Source organism: Monodon monoceros, unplaced genomic scaffold, assembly GCF_005190385.1.
Source record: "Monodon monoceros isolate NGI ecotype Baffin Bay Population unplaced genomic scaffold, NGI_Narwhal_1 Super_Scaffold_9, whole genome shotgun sequence".
NCBI lineage: Eukaryota > Metazoa > Chordata > Mammalia > Artiodactyla > Monodontidae > Monodon > Monodon monoceros.
In genome coordinates this window covers 10,370,401-10,393,203 of record NW_021703786.1, presented here as the reverse complement: position 1 = coordinate 10,393,203, position 22,803 = coordinate 10,370,401, and the positions used below count along the sequence as shown (strand labels likewise).

At 36.3% G+C, this 22,803-nt stretch overlaps 1 protein-coding gene across 2 annotated transcripts in view; it reads right to left on the bottom strand.

The window, feature by feature from the left end:
• The window catches only part of USP32 (ubiquitin specific peptidase 32), a 203,897-nt gene that overhangs the window by 29,429 nt on the left and 151,665 nt on the right, over positions 1-22,803 (bottom strand). The window contains exons 12-18 of one of the 2 annotated variants that reach the window (XM_029211717.1): positions 15,977-16,079; positions 12,230-12,425; positions 10,523-10,698; positions 9,743-9,883; positions 4,721-4,838; positions 1,397-1,551; positions 120-201 (exon numbers count right to left, since the gene is read on the bottom strand). In XM_029211717.1, coding sequence (XP_029067550.1) covers positions 120-201; positions 1,397-1,551; positions 4,721-4,838; positions 9,743-9,883; positions 10,523-10,698; positions 12,230-12,425; positions 15,977-16,079 — 971 coding nt within the window. Of the gene's footprint in view, positions 1-119; positions 202-1,396; positions 1,552-4,678; positions 4,839-9,742; positions 9,884-10,522; positions 10,699-12,229; positions 12,426-15,976; positions 16,080-22,803 lie in introns of both variants that reach the window. The other variant, XM_029211715.1, reaches the window with a different exon arrangement.

The following is a 22,803-nucleotide window of genomic DNA, read 5'->3' as shown; positions in this document are numbered from 1 at the left end:
ATAGAATATAGTGATCAAATACCAGTTGGAAAAACTATAAAATCGATTATCAGTGAGTAATTCAATCTTTAAATTCTTCCCCTAAAAATCTAATACAAATGCATGCTTCCATCTTGTACCTTCAATTACCAAGTGCTGCTCATCCTGGATTTTCAAATATTCCAATCTATGATCCTCATCATCCAGAAGAGTGAGGTAATTCTGTATATGGAGGAGGAAATGTTTTGTTAATTTAATTACTAAACATGAAACAAATACGGAAATAAAAATGAATGACAATTAAAAACGTCCTTGTAGTTACATAACTCGTGACAGATATTTAGCATATTATAGTTATTCAGAAATGCTTATAATTTTGGTGGCAAAATGAGGGAAAGACAATGTATACTTTGTAAACACATACTTTATGTCTCTAAAAAAGTTAGTTACATAGGATTTGGGGGAGACCAGAAAAGACTCATCACACATCAAACCAAAATTCATTGAGATTTAGATTTTCTGAACAGCTTATAGAAAAGAAGTTTTTTTTAGTATCTAGTATGAAATTCAGTAAATGTGCTTGTGGTCAAGATGGAACTTGATTATTTACTAGGAACTGAAAATGTAAAACCAAATGTCATGCAATAGAATTATACATTTTTGTTGATGCTCACCCTGTCTAAAGTGCTCAGAAAATTAATTCATTTAATTCTTACAACTATCCTAAGGGAAATACTATTATTTTCCCCATTTACTCATGAGAAAACTGTGACACAGAGTCAAGGGACTTGCCCTTGGTTATTCAACCAACAGGTGTGAGGGTCAAGATTTAATCTGTGGCAGTGTAGCTCCAGGACCTCTGCTCTTAACTTATTATACAACTGGTCACCTCTCAATGGTGACCAAAGGAGGATGTAAGAAAGAAGGAACTAGGGAATAAAGAACTGGTTAAAACTACTTATGATCCAATTTCAGAGTATTAATGGAAATATATTGCATGTGTTAGGAAGAATATATAAGCAATTAACAGCACTGCCTCTGAGGAGAATGGAAGATAGGGGTCAGAGGATGGAAAGGAAGAATTTTCACTACATACTTTTGTATTGTTTGAATTTTTTTAACATCTATATAAGTTACTTTAAGACAAATCAAAAATAAACTATTTGTTAAAAAATGATATTTGCTGTTACTTTATAATAATAATCTTTACAAGATGGTACTGTCCATGACTGTTATTATGGGTTTCAGATGACAAATATCTACATGTATGCATCCAGTAATTTAAAAGTTGAAGTTTCCACTGTGATTCCAAGACATGGCTTTCAGAACAATTAGTGTAGATAAAAATAACCCATACTTATGAAACATGGATTTAACACTTAATCAGGACTTTCCTTGACTCCAATATGTCTCTTACCTCACTGTTGTATAGCCACAGGCGCATATCCTCCTCTTTGATGCGCAGCCTCTGAGATAGATATTCATGAATTTCCTTGATGGTCTGCATTCGACTAAAACAGCCTGTATAGGCTAAGACCCGCTTTAATGGTGCATTCGGAGAAGGTACATTTCCTATGGTCACAGTAGTCACAGTAAGGAAAAACGCAGATGTAAAAAAAAAAAAAAAAAAGCACCCCTCTCAGCAATGGGGACCATACTATTTTTGGACATGATGAGAAATGAGAGCTACAGATTTAATAATTTTATAAATTAAGACGCTTTAAGAGAAAGCTTTAAAATGAAGATAGGAGAACTAAGTGTCTTAGCGTAAGCCTTAACTTTGAAAGGAAGAACAACAAAATTAGAGGCCCAAATAATTGGCAGTATCTGGATCCCAAGAAGACTGGCAAATATCAACGGGCATCCGTATCTAGGCTGCCCTCAGCTGAGTCACACTCAATAGCAAAATCAAAACTCAGTGTAAGAATGGGGAAGAGAAAATGGGGCTGGATTTGAATTCCACAGATAGATAATTGGATTTACCTGATCTACTTTCTTAAAATAAACTGTCTTTGAGTTACTAATCACATCACTCTCATTAAGTAGCCCAGTTACCTAGCACACTGGTACAATTACACAAGAATTGTTACTTGTACTTAGAATTCTAAGTAGGCATAGATGTTACTTGGCCAAACAAAGCTTTAAAGTGAAGCCAAGAAACTTCCCATGACAAAAAAATTGCCCTATTGAAAGGTAGTAAGGGGGGAATCATATGGCCTGCCCACCTGAAAAGAGAAAAGCAGACATGACCTTGAATTCTTGAAGGGCTCAAGGTGGAAACAAAAAGAGGCAATAAGAGGAAAGAGTGAATACTGAAGGAAGAATATATCAAGTCTAACCACATACTTCAAAAGAAAAGGGTAATAAAATGACAAGAGATTATGGAAATCAAAAACAGGTTGCTAAAACAATCTGCTAAACCCTGGGTAACTACTCAGCCAAAAATCTAGACAAAAGCTGTAGCTTAAAATGGTCATCTCTGCCTATGGGAGGCTATAGTTTGCTGAGCAACCCAAAACTAAAATACACTTAACACATCAATATAATCCATGAAGGGTACAATTATACACTCGAGGTAGTTTTCCATCCATTCAATGGTGACTTAGCTTTTTTCCTCCCATTAAATGTGCTTTGAGTCTTTACCTACTAAACAGAGGAGAAAAGTACTGGCATCATCCACTTTTTCAGAGCTTCCAAGAATTAACTCACCTAAAATAAGCTGAAAAATCATCTAACAATGACTTCTTGTCTGTTGAAAAGGCTACAATTAAGTCATTGTTAACTGTGGCAAGGTTTGTATACCTGTCATTCCAAAAGGAATAGAAGAGCCTAGTAAACAGCTGTGATAAATTGAGTAATGAGAAAGATGAAAACCACGTTATGGAGAACAAACCCAACCATGATCAATTTTTAAACATCTAGCAAGGCAAATCATTTACTATCAGCAAGCAAAGGATAATCCCTAGAAGAAAACAAAAGAGCAAATTTCTCCAAAAACACATCAGAGGATTAGTTATAAGATTACAGCAAGAAAGCATATTTTTATAAACTTCAAAGTGATTAAGATTGATTTCACAACTAATTAGTAAGAAACAAATTTCAAATTAAGAACAAATTTGGAGTATAATAACTACCCAGTTCTAGGATTCAGAAGCATTTGCAAGTGCAGTGTCCAAGTCAACTTCTATTGTCCTTAAGCCACATAAGAAATTTATTTGAATTCTAGACAGTTTTTGTAGCATAGCTCATTAAGCAGGCAGCCACTTATTATACATAATTTCGTGCTTTTGAATAGCACCAACAAATCTAGTGGAATTTACAGAAGCAGCAAAAATCTAGGATCAGCACAAGAGTTACAAAGAATACTTACTAAAAGCGCAACAACACATCTTGCCTCTCATGTTATCTTTCAAAGAGAATTGAAAAAGATATGTACTAAGGGTACCATGGGAGCAAGGCAAATACTATTATTATTCAATGGAAAATTAAATCAAGAGTGTTTCAGAGAGATTCTTATTTCACTGTTCCTTGATTTTAACGTGTTCCAAGACAAAGTTTGGTTAGGCAGAGGCCACTGCTTTGCTATAATTCTTACCAAACAGTATGTGTAAGAATCTCCATATATTATCTGAATACAACCTTTAATGAAGATATAAAACTACTCTATTACATTTCAAAGGAGGGATGACACTTTATAGGGTTGGTTTGGGTTCAAAGGTAGTTCTTTCATATTAAGTTATATTGATTATAACATCATTCTGGCATTGTTAACACAGTGTGGGACTTTGTGTAAATGGACGAACTCATTATTTTTGCTGAAGAAGAACTATTTCAAATATTTGCAAGGCAAAAGCATTGAGCAAGTCCAGGCTATCAATAAAATTTAACCTCATAGATCAGCTTGGTGCTTTGTGACCACCTAGAGGGGTGGGATAGGGACGGTGAGAGTGAGACGCAAGAGGGAGGAGATATGGGGATATGTATATGTATAGCTGATTCACTTTGTTAGAAAGCAGAAAGTAACACACCATTGTAAAGCAATTATACTCCAATAAAGATGTTAGAAAAATAAAATAAAATTTAACCTCACAGAGAAATCAAAAGGGAACTTTTTGCATGTATTACATTAAAATGAGAACTTATATGTCATTTTGATAGGCTTGATGTTTTTGAAAGAAAATGTGTCAATTTCATTTCAAAAATGTATCTTTTCCTTTGTATTATCTGTCTGTTATAAAGGCTCCTTGGACCTAGTATGAGAAATGTATCATGTTTTGTTAAAAAAAACCAAAAAACAAACAAAAAAAGATGATATTGCCAAAGAAATTACTGCTTAGAAATTTGAGTGGAGTTGAAAAGACCAGTCATTGACTGGCAGACTCTAATTTAGGCCCAGCACATAATTTACAATGTCTTGTTCTCAAAGAAACAAAATAAATAAAATTTACTTCTATGTATTATCTTTGTATGTTTACAAGCCAAAAAAGGGAAAAACACTTCTCAGTTTGCTGCTGAGATTTTGCCTCTACCCTATCTAGTTCTTGCGCATGACCGTAGATCTAAGCCCCACAAGTGATTTACTGATTCTGTATGAAAACAGATGAAAATGTGTATTAGTACAGTGGCACCAGACTATGAGCAAATTGGTTTCTATTTTTTTAAGGAAATGCATGGTATTCTTGCTGCATTCTTAAGTTACCTCTTGGTAAATGCTGAGGAAACATTCTCAGGCTCATCATACCCATATTCACCCAGATGTTAGACTGCTGTGTCCGAGTGGCAGGCTGCTGTCTCAGGAAGAGAAGATAGCGAGGAAATAATTCCAGCTCTGGGATTTCTGTCTTGCTATTCTTGATTACCTATTGTTTTAAAAGACATAAAGTGATCACTATAAAAGAAACAAAACTTGCCTTTTTTTTTGTTTTTTTTTTTTGCGGTACGCGGGCCTCTCACTGTTGTGGCCTCTCCCGTTGCGGAGCACAGGCTCCGGACGCGCAGGCTCAGCGGCCATGGCTCACGGGCCCAGCCGCTCTGCGGCATGTGGGATCTTCCCGGACCGGGGCACGAACCCATGTTCCCTGCATCGGCAGGCGGACTCTCAACCACTGCGTCACCAGGGAAGCCCAAAACTTGCCATTTTTTACCTAATTTCTTAGATTTATTTTTAAACTAAAATGTTCAATAGGTTCACTGCCTATATTTCAGTTAGATTATAGAAATTCACAGGTTTAAATTACATGGGTTTAAAGACCCTCAGCCTCCTGCACCTTAATCCATTTTCCAGGATTAGGATTCCTGGTGGGTATTTTCTCCCCTTTCATTTAAAAGCAAGTAACATCAAAATTAAGGGGAAAAAAATCTTAAATATTATCTACAATTCTAGCACTCTCACACCATAACTCTTTTCACTTTTACATATTTCATACATATAAATGATGGTATTTTAAAGGACAAATTCTTAGGAATGGAGTTAATAAAAAAGTACGAAAGTATTCATGTCATTAACTACATAAGTCATAGTGCCACCCAAAATGTAGCAATATTCCCGGAAATGTATGAATGTATTACTTTCACAAAAACTTATCACTGGACATCATTTAAAGATACCCCATTTCTGGGCTTCCCTGGTGGTGCAGTGGTTAAGAACCTGCCTGCCAATGCAGGGGACACAGGTTCGAGCCCTGGTCCAGGAAGATCCCACATGCCGTGGAGCAACTAAGCCCATGTGCCACAACTACGGAGCCTGCAAGCCACAACTACTGAACCCACGTGCCACAACTACTGAAGCCCACGCACCTAGAGCCCATGCGCCGCAACAAGAGAAGCCACTACAATGAGAAGCCCATGCACTGCAACAAAGAGTAGCCCCTGCTTGCCACAACCAGAGAAAGCCCGTGTGCAGCAACCAAGACTCAATGCAACCAAAAATAAATAATAAATAAAATTAAAAAACAAACCCCATTTCTTTAATACATATAAAGAATATTATAAATTTGCTTAAAACTTTATTTCTTGTATTTGTAGTGAGAACAAAAATGTTTCCAGGTAAAAATTTACTATCTATGTGTTTTATGTAACTGGACTGTTCATATATTTTTTGTCTATGATTAAAAAAACTAAATTGGATGTACAAAACTGGAAGTCACACGGTTGAAACAGGATTTTTCAGTAATCTCTCTAATAACTTGCTTGCTAGTCCCAAAACACAGGAAAACATATTACCAAAGTAGTGCTTTAAGAGTTTTAAGAGTAGCACCTTATCAATTTAGCATTCCAAAAGGATAGCAGGGTCAACACTCAAACTCTTTAAAACATAAAATCTTACAGAATCTTTAATAGTCTCAAGTGATTGGGCTTTGTTTCATTTCCTTTTGCCTTAGTAACCAATATATTCTGCAACAGAGCATTTTTTAATATCAAGAGGGGGCAGTAAAGAGCCAGATAAAAACAATGCTACAAACCAAACCTTTAGGACTATTTCTTAAAATTATTCTACATGTTCTGATATGCTATAGTATGGTACTAGGAAAGCTCCACTTAGGAGCTTTTTCAACTCCTATTTAAAGCAGTAAAAGGAGCTCTCCCTGACACTGGAGGAAAACAAAGTCTGTCCACTTCTAGAGAGTCACTGATAGCTGCAAAGCCAACAGTAAAATTCTCTTATGATTTCAGTTTAACTGTGATTTTGGGAAAGATCAATAATTCTGCATCTACAGTCGTCAGGCTACATAAAAACCATACTTTTGGCAGAATCTGAAATGACAAAGAAGTAATTTTTATAATCTGTAGCTTGCTTTCCAAGATAAGTGATTTTGTGAGCAAATTACAGATTAACAAATTCTTATACATACAGGCACAATCATACATAAATACATATTTATTTACATTTTAATTATTCTTGTATATGAACTTATTAACTTCAACCATAACCGGCAAACAATAGATGCAATTCCATTTACAGGAATTTACCTTAAAGAGATCATCACAATGTTTAGAAAGAGACTATTCACCAGAAAATTATTGTTTGTTTTTTGTTTTTTTTTCAGTCGTGTGGTGCAGCACACAAGATCTTAGTTCCCCGACCAGGGATTGAACCTGTGCCCCCTGCATTGGGAGCACAGAGTCTCAACCACTGGACTGCCAGGGAAGTCCCAGAAAATTGCTTTAAACAACTAAAATCTAGAAGCAAACTAAAAGTCCATCAGTGGTGATTGGTTAATTGTGATTTATGTACATATGCATGTGTATGTAATAAATTAAGGAACACTACGCAATTATTAAAAATAATGGTATAGATCTAAATTTATTAGCCTAGAAAGATATCAATAGCATCTATCTTAGACTGAAAATAGCAGATCACAAGACATCAAGTATAATATGATTCAATTTCATTAAATTATCTATACATATTTGTATATGTATATGAATAGGCACAGAGGAATGTTTGGAAAGATGAACACCAAAATGTTAATAGTAATTATCTCTTAAGTAGTAGGATATGGTAGATATGGTATGCTTTTTATTTTCTTCTTTATTTTTTCTATATTGCTTAATTTGTTATCATTGAGCTTGTACATGTGCAAATTAAATAAAGCTATTTTTTTAATGGTATGATTTATGTAAAAATGAAGATGAAAGTATTCATTTTTAACCTTGCTGTAGCAAATATATTTAGTATTCTTTAACTTGAAACACCATATTCTAAATGTTTTTACAGCAATTTTTCCTGAATCAGGTAAATTTATCTTATTTAGAGGTAAAAAAATATTATCAAGCCAGCAACTGAAGCTTTCATGTAGTAAAATTACTACTTATTTAAACTAATATTTATCTGACATCAATGTTAAAAAACATGATCCTTTGTGAGGCTCCAAAAAAACTTGTTTAATAATTATAATGATGATGGTGATGATAGTAGCAACAGGCAAAATTTATTGATCATTTACTATAAATCAGGTGCTGTGCTAATCATATATATTATTTACTTATCAGAACAACTCTAATGAGGTAGATATTATTGTTATCACCATTTTACAGATGAGGAAACTAAGGTTTAGAGATTAGAACACTGGTAATCTGAATTCAGGCAGACTCCAAAACATCAAACTCACTCACTCACTCACTCACTCACTCACTCACTCACTCACTCACTCACTCTATCTATCTATCTGCCTACCTACCTACCTACCTATCCATCCAACACAATTATCACAATGATTCTCCTACAGACATAGAATATTAGATCCGCCTTTGCCAATGCAGGGGACACAGGTTCGATCCCTGGTCTGGGAAGATCCCACATGCCTCGCAGCAACTAAGCCTGTGTGCCACAACTATTGAGCCTGTGCTCTAGAGCCCATGAGCTACAACTACTGGGCCCACACCCTGCAACTACTGAAGCCTGCGTCCCTAGAGCCCGTGTTCCGCAACAAGAGAAGCCACTGCACCACAAAGAAGAGTAGCTCCTGCTCCCTGCAACTAAAGAAAGCCCGTGCCCAGCAACGAAGACCCAATGCAGCCATAAATAAACAAACAAATAAATAAATAAATTTATTTAAAAAAAAAGAAGAATATTAGAGCAGGAAAGTCCCACCAGAAATTAAGTGATTAACTCAAGGACTATCCCACCCCCCAATAAATAAAGAATATAATATGTATGTAAATGTAACTATGTATATTCATATTTATATGTATCTACCTAGGAGTTCTGTTGACAAATACAGTAGAAACCTTTTGGAGCCAACAAACACAAACCCTAAATTCCTGATTGTGATGTAAACATAATTTTTAATAAACATAATTATTAATAACTCAAAAGCATTATCAAAATTATAGAGTACGGACATATAGCAGACTTTTACTCTTTTTGGACGTGATCTAAGCTACTATATCTTATCCATGGAAAACCTTTCTGGTATAAAAGTGTTCTTGGACATTATACAGGGAGAGTGTTTCTTGATACAGTAAAAGAGTCTTCTTATAAAGTATTTTACTGCGTCAGTAATGTGAAGAGTATTCAGGGCAATGAGTACTGCTGTTTACTGTATAAGCAGAACAAATAATGTTGAATAGTTAACTCACTAATATTTTGATATTACAAACTCCAAGCCCTTTAAATTGCTGTAGAGCATTTTACTTATGCTCTAAATGACTCATTCTAGTAATGGCAACAATCAGAATTCACTAGCTTTGAATTCTTTTTATTATACGTTGTGATCTTTTATATGTTCCTCCTTCAAAAAGACAAACCACAAAAATCCACCAACAGCTACAAGATGAATCCAATCCCTAACTGGATGCCTGTGTGGTTAATGGGAGTAACAGTTTTAGAAGTAACCTCTGTACCACTTCCTCTATATTCACTGAACTTTTTGGCACTGGCTCTCAGACTTCTGCTCCAGTCTGAGTTCTGCATTATCTTAATGGTTATGTTTATGTGGATGACTTATTTAATAGACTAGCCTCATAATTCCTTGACTCTATTTAGTCCAGTGACTATTTCCTCCACTCCATATAAGTCACCCACTCCCAAAGGAACATCATTGTATGGTTGGTACCTAATGTAGTGCTCAATAAATGTATGAGTAAATGAATGAATGAATATGAAAGAACCTAAAATTCATTCAGCTAATTTGAACAGGTACTGAATACTCTGCTACCATGGGTAAGAACTAATTTGTGGATAGTGAGGTTCACATAAAAAATTAATAGAAGACCCCATCTATAATTGCTCCTTATATAAGGCAATATTGGCTATACTTACAGGTCTAGGTAAGGCCAGGTTTGCTCCATACCAATGATAAAGTGCTCTCCATACAGGTTCTGGAACCATTTCATAATCTCTTCCATGAATCAGCTGTGGGGTTCGTTTTAATCGTCCTCCTTCTAGTGTTAATGATGTAGCCTTAGAAAGAATGGAATGTAAATGTTGATTTTTTTTTTTTTTTGGCTGCACCTTGCAGCTTTCAGGATCTTAGTTCCCAGACCAGGGATGGAACCCGGGCCCACGGCAGTGAAAGTGTGCAGTCCTAACCACTGGACTGCCAGGGAATTCCCCCAAATTTTGATTTTTAAAATTGCAGTCTCTTGTGTTTTAACAAAACCTAGACACAGAAGAATAAACGCATCACTACTCAGTTTCATGTCACTAGAAAAAAATGAATTTTCTAAAAGATTTTTATTTTGAACTTTCAAAATAAACTAAGAAATGAAACTCAAGGCAAATCATTTGAAAAAAGTCACTGGAACATTTGGAAATAATAAAAGTTTTCACAGACTTCTTTCCAACAGTAAAAAATATTATTTTGAAAAAGAAAATTCACATACACATGAAACTACATTTTTACAGTAGCTGTCCTAAGTAAGAAAAACAGTTCTAAGGATCACTAAACTGCTTCTACACAAGTACTAAGTCATGAAATATTCTCACAGAAACATTTCCATCTACAACAGGTTAATAAAATGAATCACAGACATTTTCTATGTGCTAAAATCTGTAGAATGAAATTTATTAGCAACTTGAAAGAGATGTCAAATTACTTACCTTTACTGGTTCTTGAGTTACTAGTGGCTGGTTATCAATAGCCCCTGGTTTCTGAGGATTGAGGTGCAACAAAATATTCCCACTGGTTCCTAGTAAACACTGGTTGTTATTGTCAGAAGTGTTATGTTGTCGAGCAAAGCACATATCCGCCCCTGGTGTGGCAGAATACAGAAAGCCTGTAAGGAAAAAGAAGATGGAATCTCTTTATTTTATTATACATAAATAGGCTTGAATATACAAACTCAATGTCCATGTATTAGGTTAATGTTATTATTCTGTGGTCAGGTCAGTACAGGGTTAGATTCTGATGAATTCTGTAGAAGACAGGAATTAGAGAGGTATTCCTTTCTGGACAATACCTAGTATAACACTAGGTAGAATAAAAGCTTTGAAAATTGTTACCAAATGAACGTTTGGCCAGACTCCTAGAATATCTAATAATTCACAAGAATTATATGTCCTCTTCCTTTCCTCTGATAGGAAAGGAAGAAATACAGTCAAGTAGCTGGGCTCTCACATATCTTCCCTTAATTCTTCTCTTCCACCTGCAAAGGTTCTTGGTAGATAATGGTGATAACAAGTCTCTAAACCAAAGGGAAGGAGCTAAAACAAGAACCCCAACAGAGAGTGCTGGGAGGGAAGAAACTGTTCCCTAATAAATCTATTTGAAAGGAAGGCATGAATGTCACAATAGAAAAATACACACAGGAAAATGACTGATGGTAACTTAGAGTTGTGAACCCCAGTGGTATCTTAAGGTATTTCAACTCTCAACCACATGTTAATCTCAGGTAAACCTTCTAGCCATCATTTACTTTGAAACTTCTATCTGTGGTATGGCTCAGCATGTGTACAGCACAGATTATACAGAGTGAGCATATATCAAAAAGGATCTTAGGGAGGGTCAAGAAACAATCTTAGTGTGAAAGCTGATCAGAGAGAGCACTTCTAGGACTGCTAAGTGATCTCTGTAATGTCAGATGGTGAAAAAGAAGCAGTAGATTCTACAAAGAGTTTTGTAGAGAAAATGCTAACTCTGTCCAATTTGCCTTCTCCCTCCACAGAAAAGGAGAAAGAAATCTCAAAGATGAAACAACAATAGAATAAGGTTGAGAGTTCTGCTACTGTATCAGCAGAATAATAGGGATCAACTAAATTCATTTGGGCCAAAATACACCAAAGCATCTTCCCCATAAGTGTAGAACCACTAAGTTTTATGTACGTATCAACAACGGAAGGGGATTATGGGGAACATTATGAAGTCTTTCTAAATATTTTAACAAAATAACTCCCAAATTCCATCCTGAAATGTCTGTAGAATCTGATATGAGGGTGCATTTAATCCAATGAATGTATGCTTATGGTTAGAGAGAGTTCTGGAGATAAAAATTTAGATTTTCTTATGTCTTCTCAAATTTAAATTTATTGACAAAATGATTTAATAACAATATGGAAAGATTGACTTAATCAATGAAAACTGTGAAAATATTTTCAAATTGAGAGATTAATGAGGTAGAGTATAGAAGAGCCCCTCTTTGTAAAGCTACTAATACATTCAAGAATCTATTAATTGACCATTTCATTCGAAACTTATTTCTGTGAATGGAAACCTGATGCCCCATATCCTACCAAGCACACTCTCTGACAAAGTGTACCCCTTTAAGAAATGACCCTGCCTAAACCTCTTGGAAAACAAACTATGCTTACCACTGCCAGCAGTTTCCGAGGCTTCAGATGCAGTAGAAATGTTGTCTGAAAATTTCTCTTCTGTGGTGTTCACATAACTGGGGCTGCCTCCTCCGATTCTATCTTCACTCTGCTCTATAGGATGTACTGCTGTTCCAAATAAATATTTTCCTCCATTCAGAACAGATGACGGCTCAATTGCAACAGGGCTGGCATCCTAAAAATTATGAAGTCAGAAATTAAGAGGTAAAATTTAATAATCTGCCAATTATGCAGCCTTCAAAAATGAATCCGCAAATGGTCTATTGTTTCTAATCTTCCTGTGGTTGGCTACAGTCACTTAAAAACATTTTGATGTATAACTAAATTTTAATTTCTTCAAAGGGGAATAGTGTATATAAATAAAATTGGTAAGGCAGAATGGGAACAGACTGCAAGGGACTCTGTGCCACATAAAATAATTTAGACTTTATTCTGTTGAAAGTTGGAAATCATGGAAGGCTTTCATTGATACTAAAAAATTAAATAATATTTATTCTTTTTACTATTAAAGATTACATTGTTATTATAGAAAATATGGAAAAATATGAAGAAAATAAATATCACAAGTACTCAGATGCCATCATTTATTTTTTGTGACTGAAAACATATACATATATGTAAAAAATAAATGTGGAGAATACAGTTACAATTAAGGGCAGGGCACTGACTTCCCAGCTCTGTGACCTTTTACAATAAGTAAACTTATAAGCCTCAGCTCCTTCATGGGTAAAAACTAGGATAATATTAGTATTAATATCTACCTCAGAGTTTTATGCCTGGCATTTAGTAAATGTGAACTATCATTCTGGTTGTTGTTAGATATCACATTTTAAATACATATTGCTAGTTTTTCTTTCCCTTAACATTATATTGATAGGATTTTTCTGTGAGAGGCTTTTAAATAGGGGAATAGCATAACCCAATTTTTGCTTTAAAAATAACTCTAGTGTGTAGAAAGGATTTGAGGCAGAAACTGAAAATTGAGACACAAATTAGAAGACTTCTATAATAATTCACGCAAGAGATGATGAGGCACTAAACCATAAAAAGCTAGATCCATAAGTAAGGAGACAGAGAGAAGAGCATGGATTTAGGAGATAAAAAAACTTGACAACTAATTGTGTATGAAAGAGGGGCACAGATAATTCCAAGGTCGGACATGAGGTGCTGGCTTAGATGACTGGATGGGAGTTGACACCTTCATAAGATAAGGTGTATTGGTGACTGGAATCGTTTTGGGAATAACCTTATTTTGGGATATTTTGGTTTGAGATATGTGGACATTGTGTCTAGTGCTCAGGACAGAGAAAGAGACTAGATATAAAAATGTGAAGCTCAACAGACTTCTGGTAGGACAAGAAAATGGTGTATGTAGAATAAGGAGAGTACAGTATTTACAGGATAGGTAGCAGAAGAATCTGGGAAGGACACTGAGTCTGAATGACAAGAGAAAAATCAGGAAATGCAAAGTACCAGAAGCAGAGGCCGCTAGCATAGAACTATTCTCTACTAAGTTTACTTGTGGAAAAAAAACAAAAAAAAAGAGAGAGAGCTAAGAATTGAGGAGAAGCTGGAGGGAAGGTGCTATGAGAATGTATATCTGTGAGTGTTTTAAAAAGATCAGGATAGGGCTTCCCTGGTGGTGCAGTGGTTGAGAATCTGCCTGCCAATGCGGGGGACACGGGTTCGAGCCCTGGTCTGGGAAGATCCCACATGCCACGAAGCAACTAGGCCCGAGAGCCACAATTACTGAGCCTGCACGTCTGGAGCCTGCGCTCCGCAACAAGAGAGGCCGCGATAGTGAGAGGCCCGCGCACTGCGATGAAGGGTGGCCCCCACTTGCCGCAACTAGAGAAAGCCCTCGCACAGAAATGAAGACCCAACACAGCCATAAATAAATAAATAAATAATTACATAATTAAAAAAAAAAAGATCAGGATATTTTTAAGTGAGAGGGTAAAGAGAAAGACTAACGGGGCTAACCAGTAGAACAAGATCCCACAGGCATCTGAGAATGATAGACAGTAGCACGGGTAAAGGATCTTAAGCGGTATTCAATAAATAATGACATAAATTTTAGTAGATGAAACTGATCAATGGCTGTGGGTCTTGAAGGCACAGCTTATAAAGTAACTAGTTGAAACCCAAGAAAAACATCAAATTTAAAAGACAAACTCCAAGTCACAGCATAGCAACAGCATAATGGATGCTTTAGATTCTTTTAATGAAATTACAGCATCCCTAATTTTAGCCAAAACAAGGAGACATTGTGTCAATATTTTATTAGATTTTTTTCCCTCTTTGATCTGTAAGGCAGGGGAATATTATCAATTTGTAAATCCTTCAGAAGCCAGCTCTGAAGAAATTCCAGTGCCTTTAATCAAAAGAGTGGCAATAAGAATGCGAATGAAACCTAGATTTCTTTCTACATACCAATTAACTTTATTGGACTAAAAAATTTTTAATAGCCTTATTGTTAAAACTTCAAATAGTTCAGAAGCACACAGATTCACATTCTTTATTACAGATCCAACTGTTAGCATCTTCTATTAATTATTAACTTTCTTAAAATATGGGAAAGGTACCAGATTATTTTGGGTATTAAATAACCCTAGTTCACAATGAAAAAAATTATTCCCTATTCCATTCTCATTCAATCCTCTGATTACTTCAAGGACAGGGTCTCAGTTTGGTACTAATGTGCTAATCTAATGCTTGATCTGCTAATCTAATACTTGACAATTTCTATTTTTGACAGAGAACAGGTCTCAGTATCAGTCTTCAAAAGACAACACTACTTGGCTAGACTTTAATAGTATATTTTATTTTCATTGATTTTATTTTGATCCTCTATTTCTGGAATGTGACACTGATTTTCTATTTAAGATAGTGATATAAAGTTTCCTTTTAAAATAAAATATATGTATGTAAAAATGATAAAGTTATTTATATAAACATACTAAGAAAATAATAGTATGGGAACTATATGGTAAAAAAATGGTGACCATAGTACACAAATGATTAAAAACTGGGAGTCTACATTAAGTATGGATTTAGGGCCATCAATATTTAAAATTCAGCTATCCACCAAAGAAGTCAAAATTGTATATGGACAATGGAACAACAGAATCACACTGACCTATGGCCTGTGAAGTAGGCCTGAGCAGTTAGTTTATATTATTAATATGTTTAGACTTCAGTTTGTAGACTTCATAGCAATTTATTAAAGATAATATTGATCTTCTCACAGCTTTTCTGATATTGAGTCCCTACCAACAAAATGTATTCCATTTAAATCAGATTTCAAAAGAAAATTTTCAGTAAACAAAAATGACTTATTTAAATTAATTCAAACTTTTTCTTCAATTATGCTTTCTGATTTATTTGGTCTGGAGTGGAGCATAGGCATTTCTTTTTTTTTTTTTTAAGCTTTCTATGTGATTTTGCTATGCAACCACGCCCAAGTGAGGATTATAGTCTCCTACTTTTGTTTTCATAATGTGCTCTAAATGCTGAGTATAGTAACTAATTCCTTAATGAATCTATTACTTGCTCTGGAACTTGCTTGTTAGAAAAGTAAGTTGGTAGCATCATATAGGTATTCATTTCTTTCCCCTTCAAATCTTTATCTAGGTTGGAGCATTTTATTACTGGCCACTAGTCACACAAAGTCTGATGGAGTTAATAATCCTATGAAAAATGTAGATAAACAGGAATCTTACTCACATATTTGACATATTCTTTCCACTGCTGCCACCACTGCATGGAGATGATAAACCAATTGTGTCCGGGTTGCAGACCATACCTGCTCTCTCGTTCTAACCATCCTCTGTACATACAAAAGAAATTCAGTACAACAAATGGTGTATAAAACATATGACCATGCACCTACAAATTATCATTAGAAATTTTTCAAAGGAAAAACATGAAACAGATATACTCGGGAGATGGCCACATTTTAAATTAGTGAAACACTGATAAGCCAATTTCTGGAGTCATAACACCACTATTAAGCCTCCAACTGATGTTTCAAAAACAGCTTAAATGAGGAATAGTTTAGTAACATACTAGTTACCTGAATTAAGTAAAGAACTCAATGATTTTGGTAAACTTACAGTCATGTGCAAACATCACCACAATCCAATTTTAGAGCATTTCAGATACCCCCAAAAGATACTTTATGCCTACTTTTAGTCATTTTTTAGTCAAATTACTGCCCTCAGCCACAAGACACCACTAGTCTATTTTCTATCTCTTATAAATTTCCTTTTATGAACATTTTGCAATTTTTAAATGGGCAAGGAACTTAAATAAATGGAATGTTATCACATTGTCTTTTATTTCTGGCCTCTTTTACTTAGCATGTTTCTGAGGTTCATCTATGTTGGAGTACATATCACTAGTTTGTGCTTTTTTATTACTGAATAATATTCCATAGGTATATTATTATATATATACATATATATACCATATTTTATTTATCTAACACCTGATAATTTGAAACTGGCCAGCTGTTTTCCAAAGTGGCTGCACCATTTAACATCCCCATCAGTTATTGTATGAGGGTTCTAGTTGCTCCACATTCTCACCAACACTTGTTATTGTCTGTCTTTTCTATCACAAATGTCCTAATGGGTGTGAAGTGGTGTCACACTGTGATTTTATTTTTAAGATTAATTTATTATTTATTTATTTATTTTTATTGTAGTATAATTGCTTTACAATGTGTTAGTTTCTGCTGTACAATGAAGTGAATCAGCTATATGTATATCTATATTCCCTCCCTCTTGGACCTCCCTCCCATGCTCCCATCCCACCCATCTAGGTCATCACAGAGCACAGAGCTGAGCTCCCTGTGCTATACAGCAGGTTCCCACTAGCTATCTATTTTACACATGGTAGTGTATTTATGTCAAACTTCATCTCCCAGTTGGTCCCACCCTCCCCTTCCCCTGCTGTGTCCACAAGTCCATTCTCTATGTCTATGTCTCTATTCCTGCCCTGCAAATAGGTTCATCTACCATTTTTCTAGATTCCACATATATACGTGAATATACGACATTTGTTTTTCTCTTTCTGGCTTACTTCACTCTGTATGACAGCCTATAGGTCCAGCCACATCTCTACAAATGACCCAATTTCATCCGTTTTTCTGGCTGAGTAATATTCCATTGCATATATGTACCACATATTCTTTATCCATTCATCTGTCATTGGTTGTTTCCATGTCCTGGCTATTGTAAACAGTGCTACAATGAACATTGGGGTACATGTGTCCTTTTGAATTATGGCTTTCTCAGGGTATATGCCCAGTAGTGGGATTGCTGGGTCATATGGTAGCTCTATTTTTAGTTTTTTAAGGGACCTCCATACTGTTCTCCATAGTGGCTGAATCAATTTACATTTCCACCAACAGTGCAAAAGGGGTCCCTTTTTTCCACACCCTCTCTAGCATTTATTGTTTTGATGATGGCCATTCTGACCAGTGTGAAGTGATACCTCACTGTAGTTTGGATTTGCATTTCTCTAATAATTAGTGATGTTGAGAATCTTTTCATGTGCCTCTTCATCTGTATGTCTTCTTTGGTGAAATGTCTATTTAGGTCTTCTGCCCATTTTTTAATAGGGTTGTTTGTTTTTTGGATATTGAGCTCCATGAGCTGTTTGTATATTTTGGAGATTAATCCTTTGTTTATTGCTTCATTTGCAAATATTTTCTCCCATTCTGAGCGTTGTCTTTTCGTCTTGTTTATGGTTTCCTTTATTTATTTTTGGCTGCATCAGGTCTTAGTTATGGCACGTGGGATCTTTGTTGCGGTGCTCGGGCTTCTCTCTAGTTGTGGCCTGTGGGTTTTCTCTTGCATGCATGCATGCAGGCTCCAAGGTGCATGGGCTCTGTAGTTGTGGTGAGTGGGCTCTGTAGTTGTGGCATGTGGGCTTAGTTGCCCCATGGCATGTGGGATCTTCGTTCCCTGAACAGGGATCGAACTCATGTCCTCTGCATTGTAAGGCTGATTCTTTACCACTGGACCACCAGGGAAGTCCCCACACTGTGAGTTTTAAAACACTATTCTTATTGAGGAGAAATTCATATAACATAAGATGGTTGTTTGTTGCACATTTTAAATGTACTAAATGCCACTGAATTGTATACTTAACAATCGTTTTGTTTTTTTTTAACATCTTTATTGGAGTATAATTGCTTTACCATGGTGTGTTAGTTTGTACTGTGTAACAAAGTGAATCAGCTGTACATATACATTTATCCCCATTTCTCCTCCCTCTTGCGTCTCCCTCCTACCCTCCCTATCCCACCCCTCTAGGTGGACACAAAGCACCGAGCTAATCTCTCTGTGACATTTGGCTGCTTCCCACTAGCTATCTATTTTACATTTGGTAGTGTACATATGTCCATGCCACTCTCTCACTTCGTCACAGCTTACCCTTCCCTCTCCCCATGTCCTCAAGTCCATTCTCTACATTTGCATCTTTATTCCTGTCCTGCCCCCAGGTTCTTCAGAACCATTTTTTTTTTTTAGATTCATATATATGTGTTAGCATACAGTATTTGTTTTTCTCTTTCTGACTCACTTCACTCTGTATGACAGTCTCTAGGTCCATCCACCTCACTACAAATAACTCAATTTCATTTCTTTTTATGGCTGAGTAATATTCCATTATATATGTGTGCCACATCTTCTTTATCCATTCATCTGTCAATGGACACTTAGGTTGCTTCCATGTCCTGGCTATTGTAAATAGTGCTGCAATGAACATTGTGGTACATGACTTTGTTTTTTTTTTTTTTGCGGTATGCGGGCCTCTCACTGTTGTGGCCTCTCCTGTTGCAGAGCACAGGCTCTGGACACGCAGGCTCAGCGGCCATGGCTCACGGGCCCAGCCGCTCCGCGGCATGTGGTATCTCCTCAGACCGGGGCACGAACCTGTGTCCCTTGCATCGGCAGGCGGACTCTCAACCACTGCGCCACCAGGGAAGCCCCATGACTCTTTTTGAATTATGGTTTTCTTAAGGTATATGCCCAGTAGTGGGATTGCTAGGTCATATGGTAGTTCTATTTTTAGTTTTTTAAGGAACCTCCATACTGTTCTCCATAGTGGCTGTATCAATTTACATTCCCATCAACAGTGCTACAATTGTTAATTTTATGCTATGTGAACTTCTCCAAAACATTTTCATACATCCCAACTAAGCAGTTATTTTCTATTACCCCCTTCCCCCAGCCCTTGACAATCACCAATCTGCTTTCTGTACCAATAGATTTACCTATTCTGGATATTTCATATATTTCATATAAATCAGGGGGCCCCAACCCCCAGGCCGTGGACCAGTATTGGTCCATGGCCTGTTAGGAACCAGCCACACAGCAGGAGGTGAGTGGCGGGTAAGCGAGCAACGCTTCATCTGCCACTCCCCATCATTCGCATTACCGTCTGAACCATCACTCACATTACTGCCTGAACCATTCTCCCCCCACCCCACCCCCCGAGTCTGTGCAAAAACTGTCTTCCACGAAACCGGCCCCTGGTGCCGAAAAGGTTGGGGACCACGGATATAAATGGAATCATATATGTGACCTATTGTGTCTGGCTTCTTCATTTGTGAGGTTTATCCATGATGTAGCATGTATCAGTACATCATTCCTTTTTATGGCTAATATTTCATGGCATAGATATACATTTTGTTTATTCATTCATCTACTGGTTGATAATTGGGCTGTTTCCACCTTATGGCTATTGTGCTGATATAAACATTTGGCTACAAGTATTTGAGTGTGTATTTTCAATTGTTTTAGGTATATACCTAGAAGTGGAATTGCTCGATTATGTGGTAATTCCAAGTTGAAGAAGTACCAACTTGTCTTCTAAAGCAGCTATACCATTTTACAATTCTACCAGTGATGCAATGAGGATCCCAAGTTCTCCACACCATCAAAAATTTTATTTTCCATTTTAAAAATTAAAAATATCCTAGTAGGTGCAAAGTGGAATTTCATGTGGTTTTGAACTGCAAAATTTCCTTAATGACTAATGTTTTTGAGCATCTTTTCAACTGCTGGATAACCACTTGTATATCATCTCTGAAGAAATGTGTATTCAAGTCCCTTGCCCATTTTAAAATTGAGTTATCTTTTGGTTGGTGAGCTGTAGGAGTTCTTTATATATTCTACTTACTTGACCCTTGTCAGATCTATGATTTACAAATATTATGTCTCATTCTGTAGGCTTTCTTTTCACTTTCTTGACAATGCCCTTTGATGAACAGTTTTTTAATTGTGATGAAGCCAAATTTATCCATTTTTCTTCTTTGGTTGCTTATGCTTTGGGGGTCATGTATAAGAATTAATTTCAAAATCGAAATCATTCTTGGAGAAATATTTTTGCAGGATATAGAATTCTTTTTGGTTTTTTCTTTCAGCACTTTAAATCTTATTGAGGATCCATTGTATGTGGTAAGTAGCTTCTCTCTTGCTGCTTTCAAAATTCTGTCCCTGGCTTCTGACAACTTGATGATAATGTGTCTTGATGTGGATCTCTTAGAGTTTAATCCTGCAGTTCAATGAGCTTTTTGAATGTTTAGGTTCTTGTCTTTTATCAAATTTGGTAAGTTTTTTCTTCAAGTATTCTGTCACTTCCTCTCTCTCCTCTCCTTCTGGGATTCCCATCACGTGAATGCTTGCTGCTATTTCACAGGTCTCCTAGGCTCTGTTCATCTTCCTTCATTCTTTTTCCTTTCTACCCCGCAGTCTGGGATAGTTCAATTGAACTACCTTTAAATTTGCTGATTCTTTCTTCTATCTATTCAAATCTGGTGGTGAACCTCTCTACTGAATTTTTCATTTTGCTTATTGTGCTTTTCAGCTCCAGAATTTGTGCTTGGTTCCTTTTTATACTTTCTCTTTACTGATATTATCTGTTTGTCCATACATCATTCTCCTGGTTATTTTAACCTCTTTGTTCATGGTTTCCAGCAGCTTTCTGAACATATTTAAGATAGTTGATTAAAATCTTTGTCTACAAAGTCCAATGTCTGTGCTCCCTTAGAGACAGTTTCTGTTAATTTCTTTTATGAATGTGCAATGGACTTTCTTGTTTTGCTGCATGGTTCATAATTTTTGTTGAAAACTAGACCTTTTGAATATTATAATGTGGCAACTCTGGAAATCTGATCCTCCCCCCACCCCCGCTGGTTTTTGTTGCTTGCTATAGTGTTTGTTCAGTGACATTCCTAAACTATTTTTTGTAAAGTCTGTTATATGTTGTCTCTGAAGTCTCTCTTCACTTCACTTGTGTTCAGCTAGTGTTTTGACAGAGATTTCCTTGAATGGCAGGAGAGAGGGGAGAAGGAGAGAAAAGGAATAGTAGGGGCAAAAAAAAGAGGGAGGAGGAGAGGAAGAATAGGGAGGAGGGGATGGAGGAGGGCAGGGTGGGGAGAGGAAGAAGATGAGGAGGAAACAAAAACCACTCCTGTCTTTACAGAATAGCTCTGTGCTGGGGAATTCTTCAATGCTTATCCAGGCTCTTTACAGCTGCCTTAGCCTTCATTTTATACATGCCCTCAGTCTAGAAATTAGCCAGAGGTGAAAACATAGGGGTATTCTCAGGTCTATTCTGAGCATGCATCTTGCCACAAGTATGTGCAAGGCTTTCTAAATTTGCTAGTATACATAAGTGTGCTTTCAAATGCTCTAATTTTCCAAGGAAACTCTCTCCAGCTTCTCCTCCTAGACTTTTGGCACTCTGTTGTACAGCTCAACTATAATCTTTTGCCCCAGGTGGTTACGGTTTGTTCATTTGCTTTACAATATTTTTGAGGAATGCCCACTGCTTTTCCAGCCTGGTTAAGTTCTCAGTTAGGCATACCAGAGATGAACTCCTTGTGTCAGTTCTTCAAATAAACCCAGACAGGTTAGAACAAACAAACACAAATCTTTGTGAACATGGTGTGCTCTGTTCCATGTGAAACCAAGCACAGGTGCCTAAACCAGGAACATGGGTTGCCATCTTCAAGACTGACAATGAACCAGATAAGGGCAAATATAATTGCCAGAGTTTTCCTATTGCTTTTTCAGTTGGCCTCTTTTTAAAATCCAGCATTTGCTTAGTTGCTATAAACCTTCAACTCTTTTTGAGAGTTCTAACAAAGTTTGTTTTGACAGTTTTTCCTTTATTTTTCACTGTTTCTGTGGAGAGACAGGCTCTTGGAACTACACCAGTTTCACTGAGTCACTGCTATCATTGTGCTTTTAATTTGCCTTCCCTGAAAATGCATGGGTGTACTAGCCATTCATTCATATATATTTAGTGAAATGCCTATTCAAGTCTTTTGCATATTTTACTTGGATTTTAAAATGTTGTAACACTCACTTATATAACCTGGAAACAAGTCCTTTACTGAATAAATGATATGCAAATATTTTCTCCCAGTCTCTGTGTTAATGGTGTCTCTTGAAACTTGAAAGTTTTTAATTTTGACTATGTCCAATTTATCAAAACAAATTCATTTATGGATTGTGCTTTTGGTGTTATATCTA